This window comes from Aethalodelphis obliquidens, unplaced genomic scaffold (assembly GCF_003676395.1).
Source record: "Aethalodelphis obliquidens isolate GAN/ISIS:26980383/991018 unplaced genomic scaffold, ASM367639v1 scaffold63, whole genome shotgun sequence".
Classification (NCBI taxonomy): Eukaryota; Metazoa; Chordata; class Mammalia; order Artiodactyla; family Delphinidae; genus Aethalodelphis; species Aethalodelphis obliquidens.
Genome location: NW_020838007.1, coordinates 5,962,806 through 5,982,882, shown reverse-complemented (window position 1 = coordinate 5,982,882; position 20,077 = coordinate 5,962,806). Strand labels below are relative to the sequence as shown.

The window sequence follows — 20,077 nt, the reverse complement described above, 5'->3', positions numbered from 1 at the left end:
TTCTTGGTAGGACAGTTAAGCTTCTATAGCAGCGCCACCCAGTAGAATTTTCTGTGATTGTAGAAATCTGTGTCTGTGCTGTCCGGTGCAGTAGCCCTCACCATACCAGTACTTGAAATGTGGCTGGTGTGACCGAGGAACTGAATTTTCTATTGTATTCAATTTTAATTATTTTTAATTTAGATCGTCCATGAGACGAGGGGCTCCCATATTGGATGGTGCAGACCTACAGTGTGTTTCATTTTTAAAAAGAAGTGTGTCGGGGTTTACATATAATATGAACCATCCCAACTGGGCCTGAACGTGGCCTGTTTTCCCTTTGGCCACTCACAAAGCCAAACCAGTGGTTCTGCAGATGGCAAGTGCTAGCTTCGGGAGTCTTGTGCATTCATTTACTTAGAGCTTCATTTTTAGAGAGAAGATGTTCCCCTGAGATCTAAGGCTTCATTGCCCCTCAGTGAATTCAGTCAACACTTGGCCCCCCCGAGGACCCCAGGGTGATGGGGACGATGTCCCTGCCCCGAGGACAGAGCAGCACAGGCAGATGAGAGACTGTGAGTCTGGTCTCTCTGCACCAGGACGCAGTCCTGCGTTGGAGCTGTGTGTACAGTGCTGTGTGCTTCAGGGGCTCAGAGAAGGAAAGCATTATTTCCAGCCAGAGAGGGGTCATGGGAAGAGTCCATTGGCCAATATAGATCCTCCCAAGTTCCTTCGTGTTCTCTGCGAGCCTGCTGAAGTTTCACACCCTCAGAAGAATCCAGATTTCTCAAAGTGGCTTATAGGAGCCTTCCCAGGGTTCCTTCAGCTCTGCCACTAATTCCAAGGAGGCCCACCGAGGTAAAATGGGCAGTTCGCAGCCATGCCACCCACACCAGGTGGAAGAGATGTCAGTGAGCCCTTGTCCTGCGGCCGCCATAGCCGAGGTGTGGGCCTCACACCGAGCATCTGGAGAGCAGCGTCCAGGGCTCTGGTTTGAGCTGTGCTCAGAGACCCGGCCTGCCTCTGTTCAGTGTGACTTTGACTCTGCTCCTTCCCAATGTGTAGTTTGACGGCTGCACTTGGTAGATGCTTGAGAAATAGTTTTGAATGCTTAAAGAAAAAAGTGATAAAAGCTAGCATTTGCTGAGCACTTGCTATGTGCTAGACACCCCCGTTACACCTGTTAAGCCCTTTACACCTGTTAACTCCCTCACTCCCTGTAATGATCCTGTGACATTGTTTATCTATTTTACAGGAGAGGAAAACTGGGGCATAAAGAAGGTGAAAGGGTTACACAGTTAATAAGATGGGGACAAGATTCCAACCCAGGGGCAGCTCTTATAACCACCACCCAGTGGATGCTGGATAGTCAGTCCCCACCGACCATTAGCATCATTGCCCGCACAGGCCAGTGACTGTGACAAGAGGCAGCTTGAGAAGACTTTCACCCCCCTCATCCCCATTCTTCATCTCCCCAGGCCACCTCCAAATAAATACACAAACTAAGTACAAAGAGTATACTCCCTGTTGAAGGCAGCTTCAAGCCAAGTCCTCCAGCCCCCAGGCTGACCCCCTGTGGCCCCCTGTTCTGAAATTCTGGAGCTGCCGCTGTTGTGGGCCTCCTGCAGAAATTCTTCTTCGATGGCTTCAGATCTGTTGCCTAAGAAAGATATCGGGGTCAGGGTCTAATTTATGTATTAATTGTTAGCCTATCATCACTAACCATCACTAGCTCAGAATGGGCGTCACCACCAAGATCATCTTCAACTCTCAAGACCCTGCACTTAGGACAGATTATTTCGTCGCCCTAGGCAGGCACTGGCTGTGGTCTGTGTGTCCAGCAGAATGTTGTCAGAGGTGGAGAAGGTTTAAATCTACCTCCCACCCCCATGAATGTACACTGTCTGTGGGCTGGACCAGACTAGGATGCACGTGAACTAATAGGACAATGTAAATGACTAAGGGAAAAGCCTTTGGGGGCAAAAGAGGAATTTAGGATTGGGAACTAGAAGACACAGTTCACAGTCTCTTTCACCATGTATTAGCCAAGTGACCATGGGAAACTCATGAACCTTCTCAATGTCCCAGTTTCCTAAAAAGCCAGCTGTTGTGGAAATGAACTTAAACGCCACACAAAAACATCACTGATGGTTGTTACCTTTGAAAAATCACATCTTTCTTCTCTGTTACTCCTTACCCTTCCTCAGCTTAGTGGACTCAGTAGGTCATTTAAAATGGAAAAACAAAAGCAGCATTTGGAAGTCTCGGGTTGGAAATGATGAACTTGTTGATAACTGCAGGCGCTACGTTGCTCCCTAATTGTCAGCAGGATTCTGCACAGCGACCCGCTCATCACGGGCTGTGACCATGGGCTCTATTTCTGGAGAGTTTGCCTTTATTCCTGATAAATCCCAGAGGGGGTGGATTTTCCAGCTCTCACCTGCCTCCACCTCACCTGCTGGGCTCTTTCCGTGTTTCTTCCATCAGCTTGCGTTGTTTTTGTGCTTTTGTAGGGACAATGTCAGAAAGATGTCCTGTGCCCAGGCAGCCCTGCCCAGTCTCCTGATCTTACCCCTCAGCTGCCGTGGCATTCTGAAGGCTTTCCCCGCACACACGTTGTCTTTTTTTAATGTATTTTTAAAGTAAAAATTGTCTGTATTTAAGGTGTACAACATGATGCTTGATATAGATAAATAGCGAAATGATTACGATAGCCAAGCTAATGAAAGTACCTTCCCCTCACGTAGTTGTCATTTTTTATGTGTGGTGAGAGCACCTGAAATCTACTCTCCTAGCAAGTTTCTGGATTCAATACAGTATAGTTAACCATCATCATCATAGTGTACATTCAATCTCGAGACTTAGTCATCCTATGTAACTGCCACTTCATACCCTTTGACCAACACCCCCCCATTTTACCCCTTCCCCTCGCACGCTCCTCGTAACCACCCTTCCACTCTCTGCTTCTATGAGTTTGACTTTTTTTAGATTCCATGTACAAATGAGATCATGCAGTGTTTTTCTTTCTGTGTCTGGTTTATTTCACTCAGCATAAGGTCCTAAAAGTTCATCCATGACGTTGCAAATGGTTACCTTTTCCTCCAGTTTTCTATTGCTTTCTAACATCCCTCTAGAACTGTCTGTGGTTGTTTATATAATTGTCTATAACGGTCTATGCTAACATATTCTGAGACATCAGCCACTTAGGCCACCCACCAAACAATTATTAATGCTCTTAAAATAGGGTGTGCAAATCCTTAGATGCCACCAGCAGCTACATAGCAGGAGTTTGATACCACGTATGGCTTTTGTAGAAATACCACTACTGCCGGCTGGCTTCAATACCAGAACTGCCCTGATGCCAGCCCATGCCAAGTCTGGTGTTAGAACTCACAGCCTGAGTGCTGTTTCTCTAGGGGGGCCCCCATCCAGCATGAGCTCCCCAGTAGGGTCTGATGAAGCCACTGCAGTGCTCAGCACCCCTCTGAGAATCACCATCTGGAGCTGCTTCATTTGAGACTGTACGTCTTTAGTTATGGCAGCGAAAATGAATCTTTGATATCGTTAAAGTTGTAGAAGGATTTCAGGAATAAAAATACTTATCTAAATCACCCTAATGTATACACTCATACTGGTTGTTTCTTTAAAGGCATGGAGAAAAGTATTACATCTCCCTTCCCCACTAAGAAATTCAGTAATTGTGGAAAAATCAGTTTCCCTGACTGGGAAGCCCGCTTCAGGGAGTCTAGGCTTTGGGAATAGCACCACTAACTGCGATGAGGAACTGGGGGATTCAATGAACAATGAACATGTCCTAGAGATTCTTGTTAGTGCTTTTCAGAGAACATAAGAAGTGCTTTAATGATCACATTCGTAGTTTTGCAACAGTGTTTGCATATAAAATGGTTTTAATGGTGCTTAAAAACTGTTTATTGGCTGTTGTTCTTAAGTAAGGTGAACTTTTCCCTCAGTTACACCATAAATTTGCTGAGCTAGCCCTTTCCAAATATAAACAAATACCCCGTCCACTATTAACAGACACACACACACACACACACACACACACACGCATAGCCCCCCTGATAGTCTCAGCAGTTCTTAATTGTAATTAACAATTACAGTTGAGAGAATAAGTTGCAAGTCAGACAAAAAGAATGAAACTCTGCCATTTGCAACCACATGGATAGACCTAGAGGCTATTACACTAAGTGAAATAAGTCAGACAGAGAAAGGAAAATGTTGTATGTTACCACTTATATGTGGAATCTAAAAAATAAAACAAACAAATGAATATAACAAAACAGAAACAGACTCACAGATACAGAGAACAACTAGTGGTTACTAGTGGGGAGAGGGAAAGGGAGAGGGAATTGAGAGGTACAAACTACTATGTATAAATAAACTACAAGGATGTCATGTACAGCACAGGGAATATAGCCAGTATTTTATAATAACCTTAAATGGAGTATAATCTGTAAAAATATTGAATCACTATCACTATTTTATACACCTGAAACTAATATGATATTATAAATCAACTATACTTCCACTGAATAGGTAGATGTTAGATAGATAGATAGATGCAAACCAGGGCCTGACGCAGCTGAGGAAGGGAGCCCGGTCCAGGCGGAGGCCCTGAGGCAGGGACAGCCAGCCCGGGTCAGCGTGGCGTCGGGGACAGTAAGGACCTCGTGTAGCTGGAGCAGAGGGGGCGCCATCCAGGGGAGAGGCCGGAATTGTGAAGACCCTGGGGGACGGCAGTGAGCCAACACAGACTCAGCCTCTACACTCGGGAAGTTGACATCTCCTTTGAGAGGAAGAGAGACTTGATTATAAAAATAAATGAAATAAAAATAAAAATGAAGTGAAAGTCAAGGGCCATAAGGAGAGGAGCGCAGTCCTGCAAGAGCCTGTACGTGGGAGCTGACTGATTCCGGAGGATGTGGAATGAAGACAGCTGACCCAGGGGCTAGAGCAGGGGTGTGCAGACATGCGGGAATCCATAGTTTGAGGAGGGGAAGGAAGGTGGGGTGGCCAGAGCTGGGAGAGGTGGAAGGGGGGTGGGGCCCGAGAGAGAAGGGGGTGGGAGCCAGGCCTGCAGGGCCTTCTGGGGCAGATTCAGTGTCTTAGTCTTTATTATAAGAACAAAGGACACCTCATTAAAGAGTTGGGAGGGATGGTTAATCTAATTTACATTTGGAAAGATTAGTCTAACTGCAGTAAAGAGTGAATCAGAAGGGGACCGTAGCTAAAAGATTCTCTCTTGGCCCAGGTGACAAGTGATGGTAATGTGTACTAAAAAGTAACAGATGGATTCAAGGAAGACACAGGGTCAGAGGTGACTCCTGTGTTTCTGACTTGGGTGGATGGAGGATGGACGGCGGACAGACAGACAGACAGAAGGACGGGCTGTTTACGAAATGGGTAACACTGGAAGGGAACCAGACTTGGAGCTCAGGGGTGGCAGTGAGGTCGGCGGTAGCAGGGAAAGCTTGTAAGTTGAATCCGGGGATATACTGAGACGCCTTTGAAACATTCAGATGGGATGTCAAGTAGGCACTTATGTGGACAGCTCTGGAACCCAAAAGAGATGTAAATTTGTGAATCTCGGGGCACATCAGTGGTGGTCGTGAGGTTCTCTGTAGAGGGAGCATGGAGGGCGTCAAGGGCCTAGCACCCAGCCTGGAGGGGCTTTAAAAATGAGAAATACTGGGGCTTCCCTGGTGGCGCAGTGGCTGAGAGTCCGCCTGCCAATGCAGGGGACGCGGGTTCGTGCCCCGGTCCGGGAGGATCCCACATGCCGCGGAGCGGCTGGGCCGTGAGCCATGGCCACTGTGCCTGCGCGTCTGGAGCCTGTGCTCCGCAACGGGAGAGGCCACAACAGTGAGAGGCCCATGTACTGCAAAAAAAAAAAAAAAATGAGAAATACTGAGACAAAACCGCTTAGCATGTGCAAAGGAGCACATGTCATGGAGGGGAGGGCCACGCAGGGCATCCTGCCGGGGCATCTAGTACAATGAAGACTGTGATGTAACAAGGTGAGGAGCAGCCGTGAAACTGCCAAGAGCTGCTTGGAATGAGTAGGGGAGGGGTGAGGGGGTACGGCCTTGACTGTGAGGACCCACGACTCTTACATGAAGGGAGGCCCTTCTGAGGTCTGGTGTCCGTCTGGACTCAGGGTGTCCGTGCTTAGTGAGGCGACTAAGAAGACAGTGTGAGCTGTGACCCGGTCTGTCCCACCCAAGTCTTCTCACCAACTACCCCGTCTCCGTGGCCCGGGCTGAGGGCTGCCGGTCCCCAGGACTTTGTCTTAAAGCAAGGTGCTTCTTTCTGCTAACTGAGCACCCGTATCACTTCTGAGGGATGTACTACTGTCGTGATCCAGGTTAGGTATAAAGGCAGGCGAAGGCGGGAGAGAGGGGGACGGGGTGAGTGTAGGGGCAAGATACCCTGGGAGAGGGAGCTTCCTGCATCAAAACTCCGGCAGACGAGAGCAAGACAGAAACATATCCCACAATATGTGCAGGAAAGAAAAGGGTAAATTCTAGAAAAATCAGGCAAAATAAAATAAGAGTCAGGGGATCTGCCAGGAATCTGAAAATAAAGAATAGGCGTCTCTGACAAAGGGTCCAGGTAAAAAAGTCAGAAACAAGGCAGGACTAAGAAGTTGGCGACACAAAAGCAGCAGCAGGAGTGAAACTTAGCACAGAGCCAGCCAGCGCTCAGCTGAAAGCTCCTTCTTGCTTCTTGCTCAGAAGCTGCCTGGCTGGGCCTGAGCCCACCCTCCATCCCCACCCCCGTGGACAGCAGCAGGGACCCCAGGCTGGAGCAGTGGGGAGAGGTGCAGGACGCCCAGCACTTCCTGTCGGTTACCTTGGCCCCTCTGCCTCTTGTACCTTGAAACCAGTGCAGACCAGCCCTTGGCAAGATGTAACCACAGGAAGAGCAAGGCTGTTATTTGAAGCAATCAATTATAATTAAAATTAATTTTGAGTCTCCTGTCGGTGGACAAATGTTACATACATCACTGTGATTCCAGTTTGCCTTAAATATGTCATCAATATTCAGCAGAAAGGGAGAATTGGTTAGAGATGAAAGATTATCAGTGACAGGCTCCATTTCTGCCGCTATAATAATATCTAATCGCTTACAGGTTCCGACTGCAAGGCTGTGACCCAGATACATCGTGTTTAATGTGAAAATGATGTTAAAATATTTGAAGCTATGTAGATGTATTTTAAACATAACGTTATTTGATAAAAAGGGCATAAATAACATGTTTCAGGGACTGAGGGACCTGCTTTAAATCTCTAATTACCCCACCTCTAATGTGTGAAGACAGTCATACACACACACACACACACACACACACACACGCGCGCATATATACACACCCACATGTAAATACATACATATATACAAACATACATACATGTACACATATATGTATATGCATATACACAGAGACATATTTATACACTCACATATATACACACATGTAAATACTTATATAAACACTATAAATACATGCATGCACATGCATGTATGTATACATACGTGCATATGTATATACACACACCATAAACACATGCATAAATACACACATGCAGACATACGTTTGGAAAAGTCCCAGCCGATTATAACTTCTCAGCATTAAGCAATGGTTTGTTATGACCAGGTCTTTATGGGCCTGTTTCTTAACCAAAAATATGATTTTTGCCCCATTTCATGTAGTAAGGGCTTTTTTGAAAGAAATTGGAGGAATAGCAACGTATCTTTAATGCAGATTGAGTTTCTCAAAATGGCAGAGTTTATTACCCTCCTGGATGGGGTAGCATTGAGTTGTGATTATTATATAAACATTAATTGAGGTTTGATCACATTCCATTCATCCATGGCTAAATAGGTTTCTTTTTCCAATTATAAAAACAATTCATACACATTAAAGAAAATGTGTGCAGTGAAGAAAAGAGGGGGGAAATTGTCCAGGACCACACCAAACAAATTCAAACCCTGCTAACATTTTATTTCTATTTCCTTCAAATCTCTTTTCTCTATGCCTTGAAGTTGTTGGCTTTATTTTATAAAATAAAAATAGATTTATTGTTTTCTTTCTGATTCCTAAGACAGTATAAATATGTAGACAATTAAAGTGGTACATAAAATCATAAATGGAAAAGTCCATATCCCTCCAGATTCTGCCACCCAGCAGAAGCCCCATCCCTTCAGTTGCCCAGTGCCTTCCTAGACACATATCCAAATGCGTTCGATTATTTCATATAAACAGACTCTTAGGAGACTTGCTGCTTTGTAACCTGCTCTCCTTCACTTACAGTATGTCACAGAGATCTTTCCAAGTAAAGAAATTAAAAGTCTAGTAACCCTTTGTAATGATCGTTTCAGATTCCATTGTTTTATAAGATCACTGTTGATCAGTTCCCTGCTGAAATCATTGAATGATTTAAACTGGGTGGGGAGAAAATAAATTGTGTTTTAGGAAAGTAGCTCTCAGCATGGATTCACTGGAAAGGGGGCAGTCTGTAGGCAAAGATGAAACCGTTCAGGTGAGAAAAATTGTCAGGTCATGAAGTCACAGCAGTAATGATACAGGTGCCAGCTCACCTTTACTTAGTTCTAACTATGTACCAGACACTAATGCGTGACTTGTATTAACTCAGTCCTCACAGAAACGCTGCAAGGTAGGCACACTTTTATTTCCATTTTACAGTGGTAGAAACTGAGGCACGGAGGTTAAATAACTTGTCCAAGGTCACACAACTGGAAAGTGACAGAATTAGGATCAAACCCAGGGATTTTTACCCCAAAGCCTGTGATCTTAACCTCTGTACAACACTGTACAGAATCAGGGATGGAAAACAAAAGCTGCTGAGTGGATGCCAGGGGAATCAGATGAAGGAGTTGTTGAGAAGTATTCGGCCTCTTTCCAGACCTTTTCCTGTTTCCTCTTTAAAACTAGCTAAACTCATCTTCCCCAAAAAGTGGGTGCGTGGAGTTTTCAGTTCCACTCTGCTCTGCTGGTCCCCAAACAAGCCTACTGGGCTCGTTGTGCTGTGAATTGCCGAACTCCAGCAAGGGTGTTGCTTTTATTCGTAGAAGAGAGTAATTTCCTTTTTTATTGTATTTTATTCCTTTTTTTTAGTTGATTTTCAGTGTTTCAGGTGTACGGCAAAGTGATTCAATTTTATGTATATAAAACTGAATATATATAAATAGGTTATTACAAGATATTGAACATAGTTCCCTGTGCTATACAGTAGGTCCTTGTTGTCTATTTTATATATAGTAGTGTGTATCTGTTAATCCCCAACTCCTAATTTATCCCTCCTCCTCCGCTTTCCCCTTTGGTAACCATAAGTTTGTTTTTACCTCTGTGAGTCTATTCCTTTTTGTAAATAAGTTCATTTGTATCATTTTTTTAGATTCCACATACAAGCAATATCACATATTTGTCTTTCTCTGTCCGGCTTACTTCACTTAGTATGATAATCTCAAGGTCCATCCATGTTGCTGCAGATGGCATTATTTCATTCTTTTTTATGGCTGAGTAATAGTCCATTGTGTGTGTGTGTGTGTGTGTGTGTGTGTGTGTGTGTGTGTGTGTGTATCTCCCACATCTTCTTAAGATCTAACTGTTCTATGTTCTTGAGAGAGAACTGTCCTATGTTGACATGTATTATCTCACTTGGTCTCCTCAACGTTCCTATGAAGGAACCACCATCATCACCCGCTTTTACAGATGAAGCTCAGCAGATTCAGATCTTGTCTAAGCTCACGATTGGTGGGATGAGTAGAGCCAGCACCTGAATCAGGGTCTCTGAGTACCAAAGCCCTGTTATTTTCATGCACTACCCAATGTGAACATGAAATGGCTTTGGAATAACCAAGAAAACACACCCATCCTAGGAGAGAAACAGGGACGACAGTTTATACCTCCAGAGTCAGGTCCTGTCAGCCTTACCCAGCTGTGTCTCCAAGAAACACCAAGTCCTTGCAGTCTTGACCGCTTGGTTTTCGTGGTCAGTAACTGACCTATTGTTAACCACAAATCCCACTGGATTTCCCAACCTTCATACCTGAGCAATCTAGTTCTCCAAGCTTCTTCCTCCTTTTGACCCAGTTGCTGGACTCTGGCCAACTTCCAGCTGGTCGGCCTCCAAAGCCAACTGGGAGGACGGGGTTCAGCCAGTGGGCAGCTGGCGTTTCTGTGGATCCTTTGCCTGAGTGACCCCGTATGTGCTTCAGGCCAGAAACATCCTCTGGGCATCTCCCTATAGTCATTTGATACTATTCAGCCCCAACAGAAGGCACTGAGCTTTTCTAAAAGAATGGTTGGTACATATTAGTCTTCTTAATTGGCATCAGATTCAAAGTGAATCAGGTTTCAAGAAAATACGGCAGTGAGCCTCCATGTACTGCTTTATCTTCCTCCCAAGGACATTTAGGTTGCTTCCAAGTCTAGGCCCTTGGAAACAAGGCAGCACTAAACGTTGGGGTGCATGTGTCTTGTCGATTGATGGTTTTCCCAAGATATACACCCACAAGTGGAATTGCCATATCCTCTGTAGTTCTAATTTTTAGATTTTTAAGGAAACTCCATACTCTTCTTTCTGTGGGCTCAGCTCCTGCCCCCGTGTTCTCCTTCCTACCCAAGGGGGCACCCACTCTCCCTGCTGAAATATCTGCCTGCCTGTCTCAACTGATGCTGACTCATCAGTACTCACACTTATGTTGTCACAGAAAGAAAGAACCTGCCTGTCTCAACTGACACTGACTCATCAGTACTCACACTTATGTCGTCACAGAAAGAAAGAACCTGCCTGTCTCAACTTACGCTGACTCATCAGTACTCACACTTAATGTCGTCACAGAAAGAACCTGCCTGTCTCAACTGACACTGACTCATCAGTACTCACACTTACGTCGTCACAGAAAGAAAGAACACCTCGTAGGCCTCATTTCAATAATTCCCAAACATACCTACTCAGCACACTTTATAAAGTATGGCAGTTGTCCTCAAGGAGCAGGCCATATAGTCACTGCCTCTCCTTCATCGTGGAAGGGAACGAGCCCCTCTCAGGAGGAGACCAGCAGAAGGGACCCCACGGGCTATGATACAGCAGGTCCTCGAGGTCCCCTTCCCACCTTGAAAGTACTGCTTCCTAGGAGCCCAGGGCTCGAGTGGAATGTGAGGAGGTGTCCTACAAGGAGGCATGGAGAAAGTGGGCTCTTCGTTTTTTTTAATTTTGGTAACAGACACACAACATAAAACTTAGCATCTTAACCATTCTTAAGTGTACCGTTCAGTGACATTAGGTTTCTTCTGCACCCATGAAACAAGAGCTCACTCTTCCCCACCATCCCAGCGCTTGCCAACCACTATCCCACTTGCTGCTTCCACGGATTTGACCACTCCAGATGCTTCATATAAGTGGGATCATACAGTATTTGCCCTTTTGTGTCTGAGCGTATTATCCTCAAGGTGGACTCTTGTATTTTTAAAGTGTGAAATATAGGTACAGAAAAGGGTATAATACATCCGTATATGAGTTAATACATCCATATATGGGTTAATACATGTTGTAAAGCAAATACTCGTAAAAGCACTAACCAAGTCCACAACCGGACCATGGCCAGCACCCAGGGAAGCCCCAGTGAGCCTCGCCTGAACACAACTTGCCCTTCTTCCGCCATATTCATTAGCCTAGGAAAGAGGTCATCCTTGGTGCCCATAGCCGTGTGTGGGGCAGAACCACTGCTGGGCTGTGAGAGGAGCCCTGCGGGTGGGCACTGTGACCCTCATGAAGGACCCTTGTGGGGATGTTCTACGTGGTCTCTGACCACAAGGGGTCATACATAGTCTTGTAGAATCAACTTTAAAATACAGAAAGAGCATACAAATGAAGAGAAATAAAAACAGTCCAGTCTACGTAGGAAATAGGCTTCATATGTGTCTTACAGGCTTCCATGTCATGCGGGAAGTGGAGCAATTAAATTTGGGGAAATAATATGTAAATGAGTTGTGTCCTTAGGGGGTCAGTAGTTCCAGTAAGAGCCAGTTTTCCATTTCTTTGTAAATTCATTCCATGGCATATCCTGATTTAGATTATCTGCTTATCTATCTATATCTATATACCTGCATAGATTGATTTATCTATCTAGATAACTAGATCTGGTTATAGATCTGCTGATAAATTCTCCTTGAACCAGTTGTAACATCTTCCTGCTTCCTTCATTAACTAAATAAAAATCTTTGACATTTGTCGCTCTTAAAAAAAAATGGAGAAATAGCAGTGAAGTTAAAAAAAAAAACCAGCTCTGTGGGGGGTTAGCTGATTGAATAGTAGACGATGTTGGGGAAATTCTTTATTTCAAAGGCTCTGTTGATGGGAGATGAGAGTGCAGCCTTGTCTGGGATCGAAGTCCCTAATGAGAACATTCCAGAACCACTTGAGAGGCCCAGTGGTGGTAGATCACAGGGACCTGGTGGCATTCATCCTGAGGTTCTCAGGGATATAAAGCATGAAAGAGGAGGGATTCTGACAAGGAGCACAACAGATCCTGAGATAGCCTTGCGTCTAAAGATTAGGAGGCTCGAATGTGCTGTCTGCCTTTTAAAGCACAGCCCAGGGAAAGTCAGGGAGAACAGGGAGTGAACCTAACCTCCTTCAGAGGAGCCGACTGAAAGCCCAGTGTGTGCAGAGGAGCCGTGGTTCGATTCTATTGTAGCATCTTTCATTCGGGAAGCTCAAATGGCTTTACCCGCAGAGCCGCTTCGAGCTCCCTCTGCAGTAGCCATGTGTGCACTGGCTCTGCCAGCACGTGCGAAAGCGGTGACACGTCCCAGTGCCCCAAGAACCCGCCCCCCCCACAACACGGGCAAACTCTGGACAGGGGCCTCTGGTGTTAAGCAAAATGGATTCTAGGAAACTAGTGCTTGGAGCAGGTCACCACGGGGAAAATTCCTGCCTGCCCGTGGGTCCTGGGTTGCTCTTGTCGGTTTGGGCAGCCAGTGTAAAGATGGTGAGAAGCAAAGCACGAGTGTGTGTCACCCAGCACGTCGTGATGACAGCAGCTGGCGTTATCCATCACTCGCTGTACGCCGGGCTCTCTGCTCATCTCTTCCTGTGTGTTATGTTCACGCTCACCGTAACCCCATGGGGAGGCACTGTGAATCCCCACTTTGCAGCTCAGGAAAGGAAAGCCCAGAGAGACGAACCAACTCGCCCGAAATCACAAGTGAGGGGTTCCAACCGGCACCCCTGACCCCAGAGCCCACACGCGGGACCACTGCCCGCACATGTTCTCCCTGAGCAGAGCAGGGAGACACGGCTTCCTCCAGGCTTCGCCCGTGTCCCACCCACTTTATCCCCCCTCTCCGGGTAAATGTACTGAGCCCAGGCTAATCGTAAGGCACAGACAGGAAACGATACGACCGTCTGTCCGGAACTGGAGTGAGAAGCCCCATCAATGAAGGAGAGTTAGAAGCTCGACACGGATCTCCCTCTAGCCCCACTGTTGGACACAGAACATTCCTCCAAGGAGGGCTGAACCAGAGGGATCAGCTGAAACGCTGGCTCTCACTCAGCATGTCAAGCCAAGGAACGGGTTCAAATCGACAGTTCGTCCAGTGACCTTGGGTCAGATGGTCTGTCACCTGCAGGCTCCCTGGCTCTTGCCTCAGTCTGGGGGTATCATTTCTCACCCACTAACCCAAATGAAATGTTGGCAGTTTAGAGGCAGGAGCTCCCACTGCCCTGCGTCAGGGGAAGAGTGGTTTGCAAAGTGCTCTCCCCAGACCACCTCTCAGAGACCACACTCCTTCCACCTCGGAGCAGCTGGCCTTTATCTGCCAAATATTGGGTTTGGGTGTAAGCTTTCATTGGAAGAAAGGGCTCCTCTGCTTCAAAGAACGTTCATTTAGGAAAACAATTTTTAAAGGACGTATTTTTAAAAAAAAACAAAAAGTTCACTTTTGACTCATTTAAAAGATATTTGGGGGAAATTCTGCGATGTTCCAGACCCTGATATAGGGGTCAGGGGTAGGACAGTGAGCAAAACAGGAAAATCCATGCCCTTATAGAGGTTGTAGCACTTTCCTTTTTAAAATTTAGATTTCAAGGAAATTATTGAGATGTCTCAGTAGCATTTATGGAGAAAATTTTCCATTCAGAAAAAATGTTTACTGTAGCTAATTGGGCCACCATCACGACCCCTATACAGTACTTGGTGTGTGTCAGCAGTTTGTGTTTTTGTTTAATCATTAAAACAGCCCAGTGTGAGGCAGGCGCTGTCATCCCTCCTTCAGGTGAGTGGCCGAGGCTTGGTGGTGTAACTGAGCGGCCTGGGGTCACGTGGCTGATGGGGACAGACTTGCTCCACCGGCCGATGCCCTCGAGGCAGGGGGAGAGAACTCTGGGTCAATGACTGAGGTTAGAATCATGTCCATATCTCCTGGGAGGCTGGGCCGTGGTTTATAACCATCATTTGTCAAGGTGGATGTCACAGGCAACCTTCAGAATCTCAGGGCTCACATGTGATTTAGTGAAGCTGTTGAACTTCCAGTCCAAGAAATCATTCCACTGTGATTCACAGGACTCTAGGTAAAAGTTTCAAACCTCTGCCAATGCTTCACATCTGTAAATGATCAAAGAGTACGTTAATGAGATTTCCTGTAAAACGCAAAGGATTATAAAAACCCTTCCCTGTCTTAAGAGCAAGAATGTAGGCGTGTAGTATTTAATTCTCCGTTTATCTTTAAAGCAGCGTGGATGTGGAATACCTCTCTGTAATGTGCTTAACACGGTGGGACTCTGAGCAGCCTGACGGATAGCTCTTGTTAATTGCTGGGTTTTTTTTCCTTTTGCAGATGATCATTCCCGGGTGAGGCTGCAGACCATAGAAGGAGACAACAACTCAGACTATATCAATGGAAATTATATCGATGTATGTATCTTGAAACTGTCAGTGAACCCGTGCGTTCTGACACGTAGCACCCCGTGTGTCTGCTCTAAGACGCGTGGACACAGGCTGGTCCAACCCTGGGAGCAAACACATGCCCTGTCCCATACACGCAGAACTCGATGGTGGAGACATGTCAGCCTCAGGCTGGTGAGCTCCCCGTGACGTTCCCTGCCTCCTTTGCCATCCCACGCTTCTGTGGACTAAGAAAATGGTATTTCCATTTTTTTGTCAACAGCTTGGATTATCTGACACTTAAAAAAGTCTGCTTGCATATTAATAGGACAAAACTCTCTAATTCCTAATTTGATGATTTACCATGTCTTGTCATCATAGCACTTTCAAGTTGCCTTCAAAGTCATCTGCAGCTGTTAGCCAGGACCTCTGATGCATGCAAGACGTGTCATTGAATATGTAGGCTGCTTAATTATTGAAGCCTGCTCCTTTGTTCATTCTGCATCATGTTAACTTAATGTCTTACATTAGAATAAATTCTTTGGGCGACAGCATGTTTTCACTTGAAAGAATGAATGAAATCAAAAGTGTAGAGTGAAAATCAAGGGGAAGTTGCTGTTACCCCCAAGGCCCAAGTTTACATTAAACAGATCTCAGTTCCCAAGGCATCCTCTGTGCTTGGACTCCATACTGTTTCTTAATCCATCAGTACTTCTTGCACAAGTTTTATTCAGATGTGTGGATTCCTTTCTTGTCTTGGTTGGGTATTGCTAAAAATACTAGCATTACAATCTCTAAGAGTTATCTGAAAATGACTACAAGAACGTTATGTGTAGTGCTTCTTGGGAGGGTTTGGCATTTGGGGGTTATAGATTTGAGGCCTGACAGAGGATTATTTGAAGACTAATTCATATCTCAGTCTTCAAACAAAGACCCCTAGACTCTACATTTGATAATGGCCAAAAACATAACCAATCCAAGGTAGAAGTTTTATTAAAGCAAAGTTTCCTCCAAAGGCACATTACACTTATCACTTTATTTGGGAAATATTTAGGGAGTGCCTCACAGGAGTACTCAGAGGTGCCCAAGACCTTGTACCTTCTCCCTGAGGCCTCACAGCTTAGGAGCTGAAGTAAGGAACGTCTTCACTCTGACACTTGTTCCCTGGGGAGAGTCCAGGAGAACCCTGTTCACACCACAGTCCCAGCTCCCACAGCCCTCTGGGTCCTTGAGCAGAGGGACAGTGTCCGGGTCCTGCTGTACCCCTGCCCCTGACACAGGCCTCGAATGCTGTTAAGTCCTCAGCATCTGCTGAACCACCCTCTGAGGAGTGGCTGTGATCAGATCAGGCTTTGTCCTGGAGGCCATTTGAACTAAGCTCTAAAGGACGGCTGGGTAGAGACACAGAGGAGGGAGGACCTAAAAGTAATGAAAATACCAGATTCATTAGTTCTCGTTTTAACAGAGAAAAGAGTCAGAATTCAGGGCCCCTTTTCACTTAGTCAGTGAGATTTTATTGAGCACCTATTACAGGTCAGTAACTGTTTGAGGCACTGGTGTTGTAACTGTGCACAATTCAAACCAAAACCAAAAAGAAAGCTCTGACATAACGGACCTGATGGTCTAACCGGGAGGAAGAGACCACAAATGAAACAAGTCGGTTAAGTCTCTGGTGTCGTAGACGGTAGGAGGAACACAGTGGCGGTGGAGTGTCAACTCCACCGAGAAAGTGGGGGTCTGGGCCGGGGGGATATCTGAGCCTCCAGGCCGAGAGGCAGCCCAGGAAAGGGCCTGGCTGTGGAGCATGCCCGGCAGCTGTGGGGGAGTGAGGGATCTGGAAGCCGGGAGGAGGACGAACTGTAGGTCGGCGGGGGCGGTCAAAGCGAGGAGGCCCGCTAGGTGGCTGCGGGTGGCCTGGCCCGGGGCAGGCGGCCAGAGGGAGGGAGGTGGGAGGATCCTGGGTCTGGGCTGAGGTGGAGGCTGGGGAAGGAGGGGCCCGCATGCCTTCAGGAGGTGGGGTCACTGTTATCTGCACAGGACTGTGGTGGAGCGGACTCGGAGTGGGGAGGAAATGAGGAGCTGGGTTTATATGTGTTCAACTTTAAATGTGCATCAGACGTCTGAGGGGAGGGGAGTCGGCACTGGTTCGCCCCAGGGTTTCAGGACAGAGGCGCGGCAGGAGGTGAGGATGCAGGGCTCCCAGGACACCGGGTGCCGACGGCCGTGAGGCTGGAGGAGCTCATCGGGGAGTGGGGTAGACAGAGGAGAGTCCAGACACAGGGCGTCCCAGCATCGCCACCAGGGAAAGCAGGAGGGGATGAAGGAATGAAGAGCGGGAACTGCGGCCAGGCAGGGAGAAAGCCAGAGCGTCACATCCGGAGGCCAACGAAGAAGGCATTTCGGGGGTTCAGTTGTGTTCATGCTGCTGGCAGGTCAAGTAGGGGAGGCCTGGGAACTGCCATTGTGCTCAGCATCAGAGGTCTCCATGGACCGTGCCAGCCCCCATCTCCCAGCATCTTGCAGACTGACACATACGGTGATGAGTCCAACCAGGTCTGGCTGCGTGGAGCTTACCAGCTGGCAGGAAATGACTGATCGTCTGAATGATATCTGTCGTGACTCTATGTCAGACACCTGCAGCAGGCCAGTTGTACAAAAGAATGTGTTTGCTTTGGTTGTTCACTCTTGTAGACTTGCTTTTAAGAGCAAAAAGATCTAACAGATATTTATCTAAGTGGTCTGAGGAATTGGTATTTCCTCTCCAAGTATCTTTATTCTCTTTTTCAGCTGGTTTTGGGCATAGTATTTTGGGGCATCTCAGGGGACAGAAAGGGGAAGTATTAAGGTCCGTGGTGATATTATATGTTACCTGTGTGTCATTTTCTCTAAATTGGCTTTACCTTTCCCAGATATCGATCCTGTGATGTCCCTGGTTTCCTTCTTGCTTTGGTCCCAGTTTTCATCTTTCCCCCTTCTAGTAGGGTCATGATAAAAGGAAGAACTTCTACCTCTTTAAATTCCTGGTCCTTGCTACAGCATCATGCCTTGGTATTAGCAGTGTTTAAAAATGGTGTTTGGTATTACTATTGATATAACTGCCTATATTGATGTAACAGAATATGCGTTAAAGCTTTGTCACATTGCCAATAACATGCCAAACACAGATGAAATCCTGTTGCACATTCCTAGCTGGTTTACACTCTAATCAGAGTTGTGGTCATGTTATTTCAGAAAATCCATAAGTTGTTAGTGTTTTCTGCTCATCCATCATCTCGTAGCCTGTGTGTGATTAAGTTACTCACCCACTCCCCACCGTGCAGGCATCAGGACTGTTATATTCGATGCACCTTGGCTCATTAAGAGGTGCTCAGTGGTCCCAGGTCTGGTCATGTAACTTTCAAACGATGCAGCTATTGGTATTTGTAGGTGCATCATTTTGGCAAACTTAGCATGTGATTTCTGTGCTGCTTATTGATTTTTCAGTTTGTCAAATATTCTTTCTCATTTATTTTTAGGGTTATCATCGACCCAATCATTATATTGCTACGCAAGGTAAGTTGATTCCAGCTTTGATGTCTTTCTCTGTTTGTTTGCCCGCTCTGTCATTTCATACCCAGCCCACCCTCCCTAGGAGCTCTGTCGCAGAGTGCCGTAGCCCCGATGATTGCGGTGTTAGCCATCAACACATGCACCCTGGTTTCCCATCAGAGGTCCTGGTGATGTAGTCATTCGGTTAGAACTTCATGTTGAGATCATTAGAAGAAATGTGTTCATCAGTTAATTATTGAATCAACTCTGTCTGCCTCAGCAATTAATCTGACATTTGCAAAAATTGATAAATAGATATTCGTTGAATAAATAGGTACTGAATAAAGACCTGAGCTGGTCACTGCTGGGAGTGCAAGCCGAATCCAGCAAGCACCCGTCTCACATTGGTGTGGGTCAGTGGGGAGGACATCTGCACACGCAGTATCACTTAAAACCTTGTGTGCAAGGTACAGATAACAGGTTTGGGAAACTCGGACAAGAAGGAGGTGGCTGTTGGGTGGGATGATTCAAAACCAGCTTTGTGGCAGAGGTGAGCTTGCGGGGAGAAAACATCTAATTGAGAGAGACATCACGAGCAAAGATCTGAAAGCAGCGAGTCAGTGCTCCTGGGTAGAAAGCAGTTGGTGGCTCACTTTGGCTAAAGGAAACAGAAGGAAAGTCAGAGGAACGTGTTGGGGAAGTTCATGGCGTGGTTTTGTTCTTTTTTTAATTGATTTTATTCAAGTATAGTTGTTTACAATGTTGTGTTAATTTCTGCTATTGAATCACAAAGTGATTCAATTGTACACATATATACATGGCGTGGTTTTTGTACCCCACCAGCGATGGGGCGGGTCATCTGTGGAGGGTGAGGATCGTGAGAGATCTGAGGATTTCAGGAAGAGGCATTGTCAGGGATGAGTTGGTGAGTCAATACAAGGTGAACCAAAGAAGTGCTGGGAAGCAGAGAGGACCTGCTAGGGTTAAAGAGTTAGGGATGAATAGAGAATAGTTCTCTCCCTTTTATCATTTTATCATCGTTTCTGGTAATGCATCATATCCCAGAAACAGGAACAGGGAAATCCGAAGGATGCAACCTGCCAACATTTAGGGGTTGGCCGGGGGTTGCCCAAGAGCAAGTCAAAGGAGCAAGGGAATCAAGGATGACAAGAAATCATGGATGGAAAAGTCTCAGCTTGGAGGCGGGTGGGTCAGAGGTGTCCAGTGCGCCACGAGGAGAAGGAAGGTGCTAAAGGATTGAGGCCAAGTTCAGTGAATGAGTCACGGGGTAGAAGAGGCGGTCGTAGCCAGAGACCAGAATCCCAACACTTAGAGCAGCAGCAGCCGGTAGAACTTCCTGCATTGGTGGAAATCTTCTCTGTCTGTGCCATCCAGTATGGTAGCCGCTGGTCATTCGTGGCCACTGTTACTCAAAATGTATGCACTGCGGGACTTCCCTGGTGGCGCAGTGGTTGAGAGTCCGCCTGCCGATGCAGGGGACACGGGTTCGTGACTCGGTCCGGGAGGATCCCACATGCCGCGGAGCGGCTGGGCCGTGAGCCATGGCCGCTGAGCCTGCGCGTCTGGAGCCTGTGCTCCGCAACGGGAGAGGCCACAACAGTGAGAGGCCCGCGTA

General features: G+C 46.5%; 1 protein-coding gene across 2 annotated transcripts in view; it reads left to right on the top strand.

Moving 5' to 3' along the window:
* PTPRM (protein tyrosine phosphatase receptor type M) overlaps window positions 1-20,077 on the top strand; it is a 759,173-nt gene that overhangs the window by 657,600 nt on the left and 81,496 nt on the right. For both annotated transcript variants that reach the window (XM_027088510.1, XM_027088508.1), the window contains exons 19-20: window positions 14,867-14,943; window positions 18,429-18,465. In XM_027088510.1, the coding sequence (XP_026944311.1) occupies window positions 14,867-14,943; window positions 18,429-18,465 (114 nt within the window). The remainder of the gene's footprint in view (window positions 1-14,866; window positions 14,944-18,428; window positions 18,466-20,077) is intronic.